Here is a 16,446-nt window from a genome sequence, read left to right as displayed (position 1 = left end):
AAGTATTATCAAGAAAATCAGTTACACTGAAATAGAATTGTAAATATATATATACACACACATATATTTATTTAAAAATTCATTAAGAATTTTTATTTAGATGGTCAGGAATGGATAAATCCATCTGTGGATGAGTGATCATGACTCCTGCTTTGCTTACTTCTTGCTTATTATTTACCTCCATTAAAGAGCAGGATAGAGAAGAGAAAAAAGCAATGACTAAAATTCATCCATTTCAGATGCTGTTCATGTCCAGAATCCATAAAGATGACACAGTGAAACACTAAGACACTGGTTGGTGCTGCTCTGAGTGTACACTGCCCAGTGTCAGTTCATAGTATCTCCAAGAGCCAATTCATTTCTTTATTTCCCAAAATGGGAAAAATAAAACATGTTAGCATTGACTTCATGTTCTCAAAAGCACAAGGCCATAATTTCCTTTCCTTCCTTTTTTGATGGAGGCTAGAAGAGTGTTTGTTTGATGTAAAAGAAAAAAAAAATGAGGACCATACAGTTAAAGGTGTAAAGAAAATCCTTTCTCCTTCTAGTTACTGTTTCTACTTTGTGGTGGTTAATGCTTTCTATTGATCTGCAATGATTTTTGAAATTATTTTGTAAGTACCATTTTTCAAATTTATAATGGTAAGTGGTTTAACTTTTTGGTTTAAATTATAAACTATTAACATGCCAAGAATTTAAATCTGAGTATTCTCTCGGTGTACTATGGCCTCTTTTAGTGAAGAAAAAATTGGTTGAATAAGCTATAGATAAGATACTGTGTTATTTCAGGTCACCAATACTTCCGTTATTAAATAAGTCATTTGAACAATGATTTGTGCATGGTCAAGATCAATTCTGATATTTGTATGCTAAAAGAGATAGGAAAGAAAGGTGAGACATCTAGCATAATGCTCAGTGAGTCAGAAAGCTTAGATTCTATGACATGACCCAGTCTTAAAAACATGGATAAGTCACTTCTTGTTTTGATTTTCCTCATCTTAAAAATCTATAAAAATAATGACAAAAAAAGGTCCAAATACACGCTGAAAACATGAACTTTGGCCTGCTGTGTGTTTTAGTTTCTGTGGAATGATATAAAAAAGAGAATGTCTAATAGATGTGGTGGAATAATTACTGGTGGCACAGAGCTGGCAATGAATGATCCTTTTTAGGCTTATAACTATCCTCATAAAAAGCCTTCATATGTAATGCAATGTTAGATGCTACATTAAAAAAAAAAGCAAAACAGACATGTTGCTCTCAAAACTGATAACTTAAAAGCAAAGAAATATGAGTCAGAGATATTAAGGTCATAAAGTAATTCAACCAATACACACATTACTATGTGCTACCTAGTAACATATCTAGGCCTCAGTATTCTCAATTTTCAAATGAAAAAATTGGACAGGAGACATTCTCTAAGCTCACAACCCTGTGAAACCTATGAAAGTCATGTATTTTTCTAACAATGTCATTTGAAAACTATGAACTTACTAAACGAAACCCCAGAAGGTTCTTAGTTATGAAGTGTTGTTGGTTTAGAGTTGTTGGGTGGTGTTGGGAATTTTCCCCCTGCCATTGGTACATGCATTTTTCATTTTTTTTCCTCCAATTTCAGACATGATATCATTCCTTAGAAGTTCCTTTATTTGGCTATTGGTGGTTGCTGGGTCATCACAATTTCAAACATTTTTTTAAGAGGAAAGGAGATGTTGCCATTTGTTAGTTTGATGTTTAAATGAAAATAATTTAGCACAGTAAGGTAAATACTTACATAATCTGGCAGAGGAACATCATCAGAACTCAGGGAACCTCTCAGGGACTGTGTGGCTTGTTCCAGAACTTTGTTGTGCTTTTTAGATAGCAAAGAAAACAAACTAAAAAAAAAAAAACAACAAAGCCAAAGAGATTATATTAAGAAAACCAAAGTTCAAACTGTCTAGCTTCTAGATGAAATTATATTATTTATTCATATGGTAATCTTTTAAAATATATTTGTGTATTTTTCAGATTTCTGTTAGCTGCATGTTAATACTTTCTATGTAATTAGAAACCAGACATGTTTAAATTAGGAAGGTACAATGACAATGGGATGAAAGTTTGAGAGGTTACAAATTCTGTCGCACATTTGAGAAAATACTTTATTACCAGAGGTTTAAAAGGTTACTGTCTTATGTTTGTGTTTCAAAATCTACCTGCTTAAAATATGCATCAAAACTCTATAATGATATTTTAAAAGCTACAATAATTTAGTTAATAAAAACACCTTTTCTTTTGGCTTAAAGAAGATGGTAGCTTAATAGCCAGAATGACCCTGATTCCATATGATTACTTTTCTAGTAAGTTTGTAGGGCCTAAACTAAAGACAAGTGTAGGTACACTCACCTACAGAATCTTAAAAAATAAGTAAAAAATCCAATTAATTATTCTCACCTTTTCACTTAAGCACATATTTTTTTCCTTCAATTAAAATGATTTATTACTTCTTGACATCTTCCTTCCACATGCTACTGGGGCTTCATTTAAAATTTGAATTTAGTATAAATTCTCAGCCAATTGGAATAATTAAATGTGGCATTAGGTTGCCTATGAATGATCCGTTCTAGGCTTATGACCATCCTATGAAAAGGCATAACATACATAATCATGTATGAAATAGATGATATTATATGTTACATAAACAAAAGTAAAACAAACACATTGCTCTAAAAATGCATAACTTAAAAACAAGTAACTATGGACCAGAGACTTTAAGGTCTTATAGTAATTATACCAACAAATACATACTGGACACCAATTATGTATTCAGGAACTCTGGGGCACTGGGAAGAAGTATAAAATATGATTTCTGCCATGAAAGAACTTATAATTAATTAGAGAGACAGAAATAACACACATGAAGTAATCTGGGAGGAAAAAGCATCAAATGGAAGAGGACAGATTATAAAAGCAGTAGAATATAGGCTCACAAGATCTTAGAGTTAGAAGGGACCTTAAAGGTCATCTAGTACAGTAGGGTTAAATTCAAATACAAATGATCAACAAGTGGACCTTATATTGACTTAGAAAACCACAAATTAACATCAGCTGTGTTGTATTTTTATTTATTTTGTTAAATATTTCCAATTATATGGTTGGGGTGCACTCCAAGTTTGACAATTCTGGTCTAGTCCTATGCTTTCATTTTCCCAGAAAAGTGCACTGATTTATCCCAAGGTCACTAGCAGATGGCAAAAGCACCACCAAATCAAGGTCTTCTGATTCTACATTCAGTACTCTTTTCACTATGATAGAGATCAGTGTGGTTTGAAATAGGCAGGGAAAGTTTTATGAAGTTTATACGAGCTAGAACTTGAAGGAAAAGATGCTGCTAAGCGGCGCTCTAGTATACAGAGCACTAGACCTGTTACCAGACAGACCTGATTTCAAACCTGGCCTCAGACTCTTACCACCTGGGTGAGACCCTGGGCAAATCACACCCTGGGCAAGTCATTTCTGGTCAGTCTCAGTTTTCCCATCTATAAAATGGGAATAATTACAGTTATAGTTCTAGTATATAGTATAGCTATAGTTCTGAAGAGGTGACAGTACATGTAAAGCATTTTGAAAAACCTTACAATTTTACCTATTGTCATCAAGCAGGCTTTAGATAATGGGGCCAAGAAAAGCACTGCAAGATGTAGCAGCAATGAAAACAAGTTAAGAATAGGCATGCTCTGTATAAAAGAAAATGAGCAGACTGGGGAGGATGCCATAAGTTAGGAGTTAAGAGGGGGAAAAGGATGTATATAGAGTTTATACACTTCATATACAGATATGTAGCCAACACATTTTATTTACATGAAATAAAAAAGGGTAATATGGTAAATTTGTTGAATAAAATAGAACTACTTAACAAAGGAAATGATGATCACTTTTTCAATTTGTGCTTGCTATGTGAAGGCACTGTCCTAACTAGAATGTATCCTGGAATGGATGGAAATTCAGGAGTATCTTGAATAACGGGAATGAGTTTTTGAGAGCCTCACAGGCATGAAACATAGTTTGGGAGAAGGTTCAGAGTCAGTAATGACAGGCAAAAAAGAGGGCTTGAAAAAAACTGGTCTGGGGAAAGTAGGAAAAAATGAAGTGAAGTAGTAGGTCTTCAGTGTATTTCATTGATTTAATGGAAAGCAAGATCATAGGATTTATTTGTTCAGATTTACCTCTTTCTCTTTAAAATACTCATCCATCTCGTTTAGATTATCAAATTTGTGGGCATAATGTTGGGCAAAGTAATTTCTAATTATTGTTTTAATTTCCTCCTCATTGGAGGTGAGTTCACCCCTTTCATTTTTAATATTAGTAATTTGATTTTCTTTCTTTTTTTTAAGCAAATTGACCAAAGGTTTATTAATTTTATTAGTTTTTTCATAAAACCAACTATTGGTTTTATTTATTAATTCAATAGTTTTCTTAATTTCAATTTTATTAATCTCTCCTTTGGTTTTCAGTATTTCTAATTTGGTATTTACTTGGGGATTTTCAATTTGTTCTTTTTCTAGGTTTTTTCAGCTGCATGCCCAAGTCATTGATCTCCTCTTTCTCTATTTTATTTATGTAGGCATTCAAAGGCATAAAACTTCCCCTAAGAACTGCTTTTGCAGTATCCCGTAAGATTTGGTAGGTTGTCTTATTATTGTCATTCTCTTGAATGAAGTTGTTGATTGTTTCTATGATTTCTTTTTTAACCCACTCCTTCTTTAGGATTAGATTATTTAGTTTCCAGTTGATTTTTGGTTTATCTTTCCTTGGCCTTTTATTACATATAATTTTTATTGCATTATGATCTGAGAAGGATGCATTGATTATCTCTCCCTTTCTGCACTGGATTGTGAGATTTTTATGTCCTAGTACATGGTCAATTTTTGTAAATGTGCCATGTACCGCTGAGAAAAAGGTATATTCCTTTCTATTCCCATTCAGTTTTCTCCAGAGATCTATCATATCTATCTTATCCAGTTTTATTTACCTCCTTAACCTCTTTCTTGTTTATTTTGAGGTTAGATTTATCGAGTTCAGAGAGGGGGAGGTTGATCCCCCACTAGTATAGTTTTGCTATCAATTTCTTCCTTCAACTCCTCCAACCTCTCCTCTAAGAATTTGGATGCTATACCACTTGGAGCATACATGTTTGGTAATGATATTGCTTCATTGTCTATGGTGCCTTTTAGCAGGATACAGTTTCCATCCTTATCTCTTTTGATTAGATCTATTTCTGCTTTTGCTTTGTCTGAGGTTAGAATTGCTACTCCTGCTTTTCTTACATCAGCTGAAGCACAATATATTCTGCTCCAACCTCTGACCTTTATCCTGTGTGTATCCCCCATTTCAAACGTGTTTCTTGTAAACAACATATTGTTGCATTATGGCTCTTAATCCATTTTGCTATCCATCTCCATTTTATGGGAGAGTTCATTCCATTCACATACACAGTTATGATTACAATCTGTGTATTTTCCCTCCATCCTCTTTCCCACCATTTGTGCTTTTAGCTCTCCCGTCTCCCTTCCCCTCCTCAATAGTATTCACTTTTCACCACCTCCTCCTGCAGCCTTCCCTTCCTTCTTTTAGCCCCCCTCCCCTTTACTCCCCTTTACCCTTATTGCTTTTTCCCTCCCTTTTAGCTTCCCTCCCCTTTCTTCCCCCTTCCCCTCCTACTGCCTATAGAGCTAGTTAGAATTATCAATACTTAAGTTTATTGTTCCCTCCTTGAAACAAATCAGATGAGAGTACCTCTCAAACAATGCTCATCTTCCTCCCCTTTCCCTCTACTATAATTTTGTACTTCTTCCTGTGATGTAATTTACCATTTTCTGCTTCCTCCTTTTCACACCTCCTGTTACAATCCCTTCTCATACTTAAATCAAATTTTTAACATGACATCATTTACTTTATACCTGTTCCCTCTATGTATATCCCTTTTATATTTCATAATAGACGCACAATTCTCAAGATTAACAGGTATCATCTTCCCTTACAGGGAGGTAAACAGTTTGCCCTAATTGAGTAACATTTTAAATTTTTTCCCCCTGTTTACCTTTTTATGATTCTCTTGAGACCTGCATTTGAAGATCAAATTGTCTATTAAGTTCTGGCGTTTTGGTCAGGAAGCTCTGGAAATCCCTTACTTTATTGAATGACTTTCTTCTTGCCTGAAATGTTATACTGAACTTTGCTGGGTAGTTGGTCCTTGGTTGTAGTCCCAACTCCTTTGCCTTACAGAATATTAGATTCCAATTCCTTCGATCTTTTAATGTAGAAGCTGCAAGGTCCCGTGTGATCCTGACTGTGTGTCCTTGATATTTGAATTGTTTCTTTCTGCTGCCTGTAGTATTTTCTCCTTCACTTGACAGTTGTGGAATTTGGCAACGATATTTCTTGGGGTTTTGAGTTTGGGATCCCTTTCGGGAGGGGAACGGTGGATTCTTTCGATGACTATTTTGCCCTCTAAATCTAGCACTTCTGGGCAGTTTTCCTTGATGATTTCTTGGAAGATATTATCCAGACTCTTTTTTCCATCATGGCTTTCTGGCAAGTCATTAATTCTTAAATTTTCTCTCCTGGATCTATTTTCCAGGTCAGTTGTTTTTCCAATTATATATTTTACATTTTCTTCCATCTTTTCATTCTTTAGATTTTGTTTGACTGAATCTTGCTGTCTTATTGAGTCATTAGTTTCTACTTGCCCAATTCTAATCTTTATCAAATTGTTTTCTTCAGTTAACTTTTGCATCTCCTTTTCCATCTGTCCAATTTTTCCTTTTAAGGAGTTATTTTCTCCAGTTAATTTTTGTACTTCCTTTCCCATTTGTTCTATTTTCCTTTTCAAAGAGATGTTCTCATCAGTGAATTCTTTTTTTATAATTTTAAAATCATTGGGCAGTTTTTCCTCTATTTCCTTCTTCAGCTATTCCAGGAGAGCTGCTTGTGCTTGCGAGCAGTTCATAGTCCTTTCTGAAGTTTCAGATGGAAGTACAGTCTCAACACTGACCTCTTTGGTATTTGTGTTTTGGTCCTTATCTCCATAATAAGATTCTATGGTTTTTTCACCCTTATTTTGCTTTTTTTTATTCATGATGTTGATTGTGTGTTGTGGCTTCTGGTTCTTTCAGTTAGAAGCTACAGAACTTTGTGCTGAGCTGACGTGTGAAAAAGCTAAGAGCATGTTTTTGTTTTGTGTTTCACCGATCAGCCCTGGGGTTAGCTTGTTAAGTGTGGGGGAGGAGTGGTCTGGTCACAGGAGATCTCCTCAGCTGAACTGAGGCAAAGGCAAGCTCAGGGGATGGTGATCCTAGCTGCCCTATTGTATTCCTGTTTCCCCTGGAGTGCTGAGGCACGCCTAGAAGCTAGTGCAAGTTCCTACCCCTCCTGGGGCTCCTCTCCTGGCACTGAGGCTTGCCTCGGTCCTAGTGCAGGTTTCTCTGCCCTGGGTCCTCTGTCCTTCCGGTTTGCCTCTGCCACAGTAGGAGGAATCCCCCTTAGCTATTTTCCTAACCTCAGGTGTTATGAGACTATTGGCCCCCTCTGCTGTTCCTGCTGATCCAGGATTTTTCTGGGGAAATATTTTATGGTTCTTTCACAGTCATCAAGGGGGGAGGAGAGAGCATTTACTGATCACTCTGCCATCCTGGCTCTCAGAAGTTCAAGTAGGTGACTTACCAATGTTTAATCTTCAGGCTGAAAGTCTCAGGAGCTGCTGCGCTGATATCTGGTGCTCAGCGGCTCTCACTGGTCACGGGAGATCTCCTCAGCTGAACTGAGGCAATGGCAAGCTTGGTTGGTCTCCTGCCCTCAGGTCTCAATCTGCTGGTTCCGCCTGCTGCTGTCTCAGATTTCCTGGGACCCTTCTGCTCCGCTGCGCTGGACGTGCTGCGCTCTATGTGCTGCGCTGTGAGCTGTGGGCTCACCCCCCGTGGAATGGATCCTTCCCGTGGACCTTCCAGTCTGTCCTGGGCTCCAAATCTGCCACAGTCTGTCTCCCACTGGATTCCAAACCTCCAAAATTGGGTCAGATTCTCCTTTCAGAGGTATCCAAAGGAGTTTGTCCAAGAGCTTAGGTGAGTAGTTGCTCTTACTCCACCATCTTGGCTCCGCCTCCTCAGATTTACCTCTTTCTCTTAATGGACCAACAGGTCAAGTCTGTAAGCATCTATTAATCACCTGCCATCTGCCAGTCACTGTGCTAAGCACAAGAGAAATAAAGAAAATACGCACTACATTGTACCAACTACATTGTTAATGGCATGGTATGAATGGATGAAGTATTACAGTTGAAGTAAAGAAGTAAAATTCCAACTCCCATGCTCCCAGCTAGATGATCATGGGTCAAGTCACATAACCTACCTAAGTCTTAGTTTCCTCATCTGTAAAATGAGGATAATAATTCCTGTATTACTACCTGCCAAACAGTGCTGTGTTATATAATTTTGCAAACCTGAAAGCACCAGATAAATGTCAGCTATTATTGAGATTTTATTTAAACGTTTTAAACAGCATTTTATTTTATATGATTATACAGTTAATGAGTTTTGGAGATGGGATTTGAGCTTGGGTTTACTAACTCCTCAGCCTTGTCTAAACAGAATCTCTCTCTGACTCCTGATGATGACACAGTTCTGAGAGGAAATGTATCATTTCCCTCAATAAAAGGTTAAAAAAAAATTTAACTTTGGTTAATCCCTTACAATTACTTGCTCATATTTACTTTTTTTTTTATGCCTCTCTTGACTTCTGTATTTGTATGTCTACTAAGTTCTGGTCTTTTCAGCAGGAATGCCAGGAAATCCTCTTATGTCATTCCAGTCCAATTTGGCTCCTGTATGATTTATATTCAGTTTTGTTGGGTTATTAGTTGCAAACTAAGAGGATATATCCTCTGCCTTCTGGAATATCCAATCTATATTCCAAAATCTTCACTCCTTTGCGGTGGAGGCTGCTAGATTGGTTGGTTGGTTGGTTGTTGTCCTTCAATCTTGAAGAGGACCAAAATGACATCACCATGATAAACTCAAATTTCAGTGTGTCCGACTGTGGCCGGTCACACCAATAGGAGCTCAGAATGCTCTTCCACAGACTGGGTGCAGATAGTCTGTGTGAACGTTTGGGGTGGTTACTCCAAATCTGTGCATCCTACATCTTCTTTGCGCTGTCTCAATTCTGCTTTGCTTATAGAGCACACCACTCTTTTTGATGTGGACACACCATGCTGAGTGGTCCTGTGCCAGTATCTCCCATGTCGCACAATCCAATCCAAAGTTCTTGAGAAAGACCTTAGACCTTGAGAGTGTTCTTGTATCTCTTCTTCTGACCACTATGTGATCACCTACCCCATGCAAGTTCTCCATAAAATAGTCTTTTTGGCAAGCATACATTCTGCATTCAAACAACATGGCCAGCCCACTGCAGTTGGGTTCTCTGAAGCATAGTTTGAATGCTTGGCAGTTCAGCTCAAGCAAGGACTTCAGTGTCTGGTACCTTATTCTGCCAGGTGATCCTCAGAATCTTTCTAAGACAATTCAAATGGAAGTGATTCAGTTTCCTGGCATGGCACTGGTAGACTGTCCATGTCCAGAGACATACAACAATGAGGTCAGCATAACGGCTCTGTAGACCTTCAGTTTGGTAATCAGTTTAATACCTCTTCTCTCATTAGATCAGTGTGATCCTGAATGTGGTTCTTTGTTACCTGAATTCTTTCTTTCAGGCTGGTTGCAGTACTTTTCCTTTGGAAGCCCTGACTTTGGCTATAATGCTCCCCAGATTTTGGCTATAATGTTTCTCAGAGTTTTCATTTTTTTTTTCCTGGAGGTGATAAGTATTCCTTCTATTTCCAGTTTGCACTCTAGTTCAAACAAATCAAGGCAGTTTTCTTTAAAGATTTCTTAAAATATGATGTCTGGGATATTTTTTCTTCATGGTTTTCGGGGGGCCAATGATTCTTATTTTTCTTTTCTATTTGTTCTCCAGGTCAGTTACTTTTGCTATGAGACAACTTATATTTTCTTTTAAGTCTTTTGACTTTGTTTTAAAGGTTCTTATTGTCTCATGGAGTCATTGGCTTCTATTTGGTCAATTCTGATTTTCAAGGAGTTTCTTGCTTGGGCAAAGTTTCGTATGTTCTTATGCCAAGTTATTAATTTACTTTCCAATTCATTTTTTTACAAGCTTTCATTTCTTATCTATTTTTTATCTTCAAGCACTCTTACTTCCTTTATCAAAACATTTTAAGCTCTTTTTAAAAAAACATCTCTCTGCTTATTGTCTTTCAGAAACTCTAGTTGAACTTGTGCTTGAGCTATGTTTTACTTTGAGGCTTTGCTTGTAGATGTTTTAGTCAATTCTCTTCTTCTGGATTTGTGTCGTGAGTGCCATTCAAGTGACTATAATAGTTCTTTATGGTGGGATTCTTTTTTTTTGCTTGTTTTTTTGCTCATTTTCCAGTTTACTTCATAACTTTGAACTTGATACTAAGACTGGCCTATACACACTTCTGGAAGAAAGGTCTAGGTCAGTCCTATTGCTGCTTTCTTGTGGTACCAAATGTTGTACTATTTCAGGATCTTAGAGACAACTCAAACTAGTAACTTCTAAGATTTCAGTTCTCTCAAAGAGGTCTGGTTCAGTGCAACTTCTGATTTCGGCTCTTCAAGTTCCTGACCTAGGTTTGGATCTAAGCAATAGAAGATGCCACTAGACTTAGCCCCTGTCAACCAACTAGAAAGCTCTGCTGGTTTAGAGTGACAGAACTATAGAATTCCTGTCCTGGTTATTCCCCTGAAGGCTTCCATTGGGTTAGAAGCTGAAACTGACACCCTGTTTTCCTCTTGGGGTCAGAGAAATACTGCCACTTAACTCGCCTAGGGACTATAGTGCCCCCTATCCCAGAAGGGTATAGGACCCCTCTTTAGTCCAGCTTGAATCTGTGGTCTAAAACTGGGTCGTAGTTGATAAAGCTGCCATATGGCACCTATTTCCACCATCCCATGAATCAGGGACCCCTTTTTGACTCTTCCTAGGTGCTGGAGCACCCTGTGGCCCCATACTCCTGGCTAGACCCAACTTCAGTGTCCATAAATCTCTTTCTCTATCTCCCTTCACTGACCTAGACCAGAAAAAAAAGATCCACTGTTACTTTTCTTGAATTTCACCATCACGATTTGGTCTGGTGTGTTTTCTAGATCTCTTTGGAGGAGGTACAGGTTTGTATGTGTAGAGGGGGAGCTCGCTGGACCATCTTGGCTCCAACTCTGAAGCTGAACATTTCCAATTATATAAAATCACAGAATCTGAGTAAGAACTTCAGAGATCATATAGGTGATCCCACATCTCAGCAGGAATTCCTTCTATCTCTGCCATATCTCTGACAAGTGGCTATCCAATATTTCCTCAAAGACCTTTAAAGAGAGGGACATTTTACCACCTCACCAAGCAGACTAGTAGTGTGCTGTATGACCCTACTTAGGAAATTTCTACCACATCATGCCAAATATTGCCTTACTGAAACGTTCATCCATTCATCTCAATTTTGCCATCTGGAGCAAGGTAAAATAAATTTGAACTCTTCCACATGACAGCCCTTCAAATGCTTGAAAACAGATCCCATACTCCTAAGTCTTCCATTATCCAGACGAAACATTCCTAGTTTTTTCAATGGGTCCTCATAGGGCATGTTTCTAATCCTTTCATCAAACTACTGACCCTTTTACTATTTAGTTATTACTATTTAGTTATTGTCAAAAGCTGCCTTTTTTTCCTTTGGGTTTACTGGCTACATTTCTTGGTCAAAGATCAAGCCTTAAACCCAATTCACTGTGGAGCTCTGAGACTAGACAACAAGACCCCACCCACCTAGCACACAGTGAATGTAATAACTTAATAGTAATTGTTTTTCTTTTACCTAGAAACCCTAAGGGTCTTCCCCTCCCAGTTTGATTTTATTTTTTATTTTATTAAAGGGGCCATCACGTTGAGTAACTTTAAAAAGCCTATTCACTGAATGTGTGTATCTCACTCAAAGTGAGAATGTGATAAGACCTTAGCCTGAAAGGGACAGGGTCTCCACATTGCATCCTGGGCTATCTCCAGTAGTCCGGTGAATATCCGGGTCACTGGATCCAGATGGCTCAGGAGAAAAAAGTGAGTTTGGTGACCTTGCACAGCTCTCCTTCCCTCAAATCAAAATCAACTGCAAGTCATGTCATCATCTTGATGTCATGGTCCTCTTCCAGAACAAAGGACAAACACAACAACCCTTTTCTGAACATGGTCCAGCTTCAGTGTCCTTTGTAAAATGTGAATTACAGAACTGAACAGAATATCATGGTGAGGTATAGTGGAACTATAACTTCCTTTCTTTCAGAAACTATGAATTTGTTAATATACTTTAGTGCTTTTGCCTATTTTGCTACTGACTCATTGAACTGATATTTTTCTAAGTTACTGTCTTTCAAATTGACTTTTGTCTAGTTACACCACTTTCACTGTTTAAGCAGATAACTCTGAAACAACAACTATGACTTTGGATTTATTATTATGAAGTTACTTTTTATCCATTCTAGACAGTTTTTTAAAAAATCCTGGTTCTACCATTTACTGTATTAATCTAGCTTCTTGTAATTTATAAATTTTTAAAGCATATTATCATTCATATATTTGTCTAAGTCAATGATAAAATATTAAACAAAATAGGGTCAAGAACAGAGCCCTTTGGCAAACTAATCAAGACCATGCTCCAGACTAACAAATGACCCATCAATCAATATTCATAATTTGCTTTTCCTTCCATACTGAAGTTAACAGTTCCCTAGAGACATCCTGTTATGGAAGAAAAAACACTGGCAGATTCAGTGAACCTATTCAAATCCCATCTCCAATACTTATTAGCAGTGTAACCATGTATAAATTTGCCTAATCTCTCTGAGCTTCAGTTCCTTCACCTGTTTTGGTCTGATTATTCAGCCAGTTCTTAATATATATGAATATGCTATTGTATAGTCTTTATTTATCTGCTTTGTCCACATGTATACAATTTTCATGTATACAATGAAAGACTTTGCATAACCTAAAATCTAGGTATACTATTTCTAATTAATTATTCTGATATAACTACCAGTTTAGTCATACTTGAAAGACAGAAATGGGGTTAGTCTGCCATGTCTTGTTCTTAATAAACTCAATGCTGTCTCAGCATTTCTGAACGCACATAAATCATCCCTTTAATAATACATCCTAGAATGTTGTCAATAATCAGTGTAAAGGCCACTGGGTTTTAATCGGAGGACTCCACCATTCTCTTTTTTGAAACCCAGGACTACATTTTGTCATCTCTGTTCCTGTACCTCTCTACTTCTCTATAAATTTTCAAAGATAACTGATAGCAAATACATCTGCTAGTTTTTAGTATGCTGTGACAGGGTTCTCTGGTTCTTGTGATCTGAAATCAATGAGGTGTCATAGGAACTCTTTTACCATGACTTCACTTATCATTGGTTTTCAGTTTTCTATTAATCACTTTTTCCCATCTTTCCCAGTCAGAAGATCATTGTCCTTGATAGACAAAATGAACAAGGTAAGAATCAGGTAGTTCTTCATCCTCTCTGTCATTTTTTATAATTGGCCTTCTACCCCAAAAAGCAATCTCTTATTGAAGGACTTTTTTTTTCTAACATTGCTAAAAGAACCCCCTGTTTTGGGAGGGAGTGGACGGAGAGAAATGGGATTATGATAATGGATGACAGAAAGAAGGCAGAACTATTCTACTCCTTTTTTGCTTCTGTTTTCTCTACCAAGGAAAATGGTCTGAAAAAGTTCTAACAGACTAATTGAGTTATGGAACCAAAGGCAACAAGTCAAATCAACAAAAGAATTTAAGAGCTAGAATAGATCCTGGACGTTGTATAGTTTAAGAGTCATAACTGATTAATTAATGGTGAAGTCAGCCAGACCTGTTCAATCACAAGCTGGCAAGTGCTTTGCATGATCAATGTGAAGCTACTGCTAGTCACTGCCTTCTGAAATTTGGGAACAAGAATTCCATGCTGTTCCTCCTGATTCTACTCATCCTAAACAGACAGCGATGAGGGCTGGACCTGTGATTTTACTGGTGTAGGAAACCCCCTCTACCAATGTAGGTTGGTACCTTCCCTGCAAATTACAGCCTTAGAGAGTTAGTTAGAACACTGAGATGTAATGAGTTAACACATGCAAAGGACTTGCATACCTTAAAGCAATATATAAATAGCAACTATTATTAGTATGATTATTACTGAGATTTTAATTGATTTGCCCAGAGTCACACAGACAGTATGTGTCAGAGGTGGGATTTGAATTAAGGTCTTCCTGGCTTTGAAGCCAATTCTCCATTCGTTATGTTATACTGTCTCTGAATCATTAAAAAATAATTCATTTCCCCAAAGAAATTTCTGACTCTTGATCTAGTCCAACTCATTTACTTTGCATATGATATCTGAAGCATAACAGAGGTAAAGTGACATACTGAAGGTGATAAATTTAGTGGCAGTAATAGAGTCACGGTTAGATTTCATGCCGCCCAACTCTGTTAATGTTCTCTTCACTATAACATAACACTTTCTTCTCCCTCCCCAAAATGCCTTCTTCCTTTCCTCTGCCCATTTCAAACTTACATAGACTTCACAGTCTGGTGTTCATCCCATATATGATGACTTCTTCTAGTCAATGTAATATAATGGAAAGAATGGGTTTTTTTCTAGATCTGAATCAGAAAAGATTTGAGTTTGAATTCTGATGCCAATATTTGCTAATTTTTGAACTTTGAACCTTATTTTCCTTATTTGTAAAATGGGAATAAATTCCTCATGTAGTACATGCCTCTATATATTGTTTTAAGGATGCAAAGTGATAATGCTACTTCTCTGAACCCAGACTGTAGCTCAGCTAAATTGGTCTTCTTGCTAGTCTTCCTGCAAGGAACTCCACCTACCATTTCTATGCCTTTAGCACTGGCTGTCCCAACAAGCCTGGAACATACTCTTTCTCCAACTCCATCTCTCAGAATCCCAATTCCCTTTAAAACTGAGTTCAACTACCAGCTTCTACGTGAGACTTTTCCTTATCCCTCCAGCTGCTAGTGCCTCATCCACAAAAAATCATTTTATATTTATTTTGTACTTACATATATACACAAATACTCTCATCTAGCTAAAATTCAAGCTTCTTAAGGGCAGAGCCCATCTTCATTTTTTTTTTTTTTACTCCCAGTGCTTTAGCACAGTGATTAGAACATTGTAGCTGCCTAATGAATGTTTTTTCATTTAATGATTGATGTGTTAAGCACTTTGTAAATCTTCAAATGGTATATAAAACATTAGCTATGGTTAGCATTATTAAAATAATAATTAATAATACAGGCTGGGTTACAGTCAGATTTCAGCTTCTTAAAAACCCAAGTGTTCATTTGGCATTTAGTTATTGCCTTGGGTTGCTAGTTATTTTTTTAAAATGTGCTATGTATGACCTTGTTCTCCTTAAAGAACAGGAACAGTACTCATTTAGATTCCTGCTTTATCCCTCAGTATCAAGCAGTGGTTCCAAAGGATACTGGTACTTGTCTTCTCATGACACGTAACTGAGGTCTCCCACAGCCTTGTCTTGGGCCCCACAAAGGCCAACTTGCGCCTCTCCTATTTTCCCCACTTTTAATGCCTTTCCTAACATAAATGACTTTTAAATCCATAATTATCTATATTCTTCCTCAGAAATTCCATCTACTTCTACAGAGGAAAGTGCTTCCTCATTTCTTATTCTTTCTCATTTCTTTCAACATTTTGCCAAAATACTCTTTGACTATAAGGCATTCAACAAGTGTTTAAAATCAATTTGTTGAATGAATGAATATACCTATGTGCATCTGTTAAGGATTACAGTTCACATTCATCATAAAAAATAATTTCTTTATAACAACCTAAAAATAGGTAATTCAAGTATTTTCAGAAACTCTCTTTTAAAAATGAGTAAATTGAGACTGATTTGTCCAGTGTCATATAGCAAGTAAGAGTCATTTATTTAGGTATTATTGCTCCATGTCTAGTGGTTTCTCCCCCCCATTTTATTAGTATTATTCCCTAAGCTGCTCCAATTTGGGAACAGAATATTCTCAAATTCCGTAGTAGACAAAACTGTGAGTCAGGCAATCTGGGTTCTACTACTACCACTCATTGTGTGAGCTTATGTACTGGCTACTTTCCCTTTCATATATAAAACAAAAGGGTTGATTTAGAAAATCTTTAAAATGTCTACTAGTTCCAACATTCTTTGGTTTTATAATGCTATGATTCTGGGATGATTGTGGGAAGGGCACAGAACCCATGGTCAAAAATATAACTTTCATACTCCACTAGTAAACAAGAAAGAAATTTGGGGAAAACA

At 37.0% G+C, this 16,446-nt stretch overlaps 1 protein-coding gene across 2 annotated transcripts in view; it reads right to left on the bottom strand.

Annotated features, from left to right (window-relative positions):
• The window catches only part of DYM (dymeclin), a 601,776-nt gene that overhangs the window by 185,152 nt on the left and 400,178 nt on the right, over positions 1-16,446 (bottom strand). For both annotated transcript variants that reach the window (XM_072605141.1, XM_072605142.1), the window contains one exon: positions 1,775-1,877. In XM_072605141.1, the coding sequence (XP_072461242.1) occupies positions 1,775-1,877 (103 nt within the window). The remainder of the gene's footprint in view (positions 1-1,774; positions 1,878-16,446) is intronic.

The sequence above is a fragment of the Notamacropus eugenii genome, chromosome 4, assembly GCF_028372415.1.
Source record: "Notamacropus eugenii isolate mMacEug1 chromosome 4, mMacEug1.pri_v2, whole genome shotgun sequence".
Taxonomy (NCBI): Eukaryota; Metazoa; Chordata; class Mammalia; order Diprotodontia; family Macropodidae; genus Notamacropus; species Notamacropus eugenii.
This window is presented reverse-complemented; position numbering and strand designations above follow the sequence as displayed.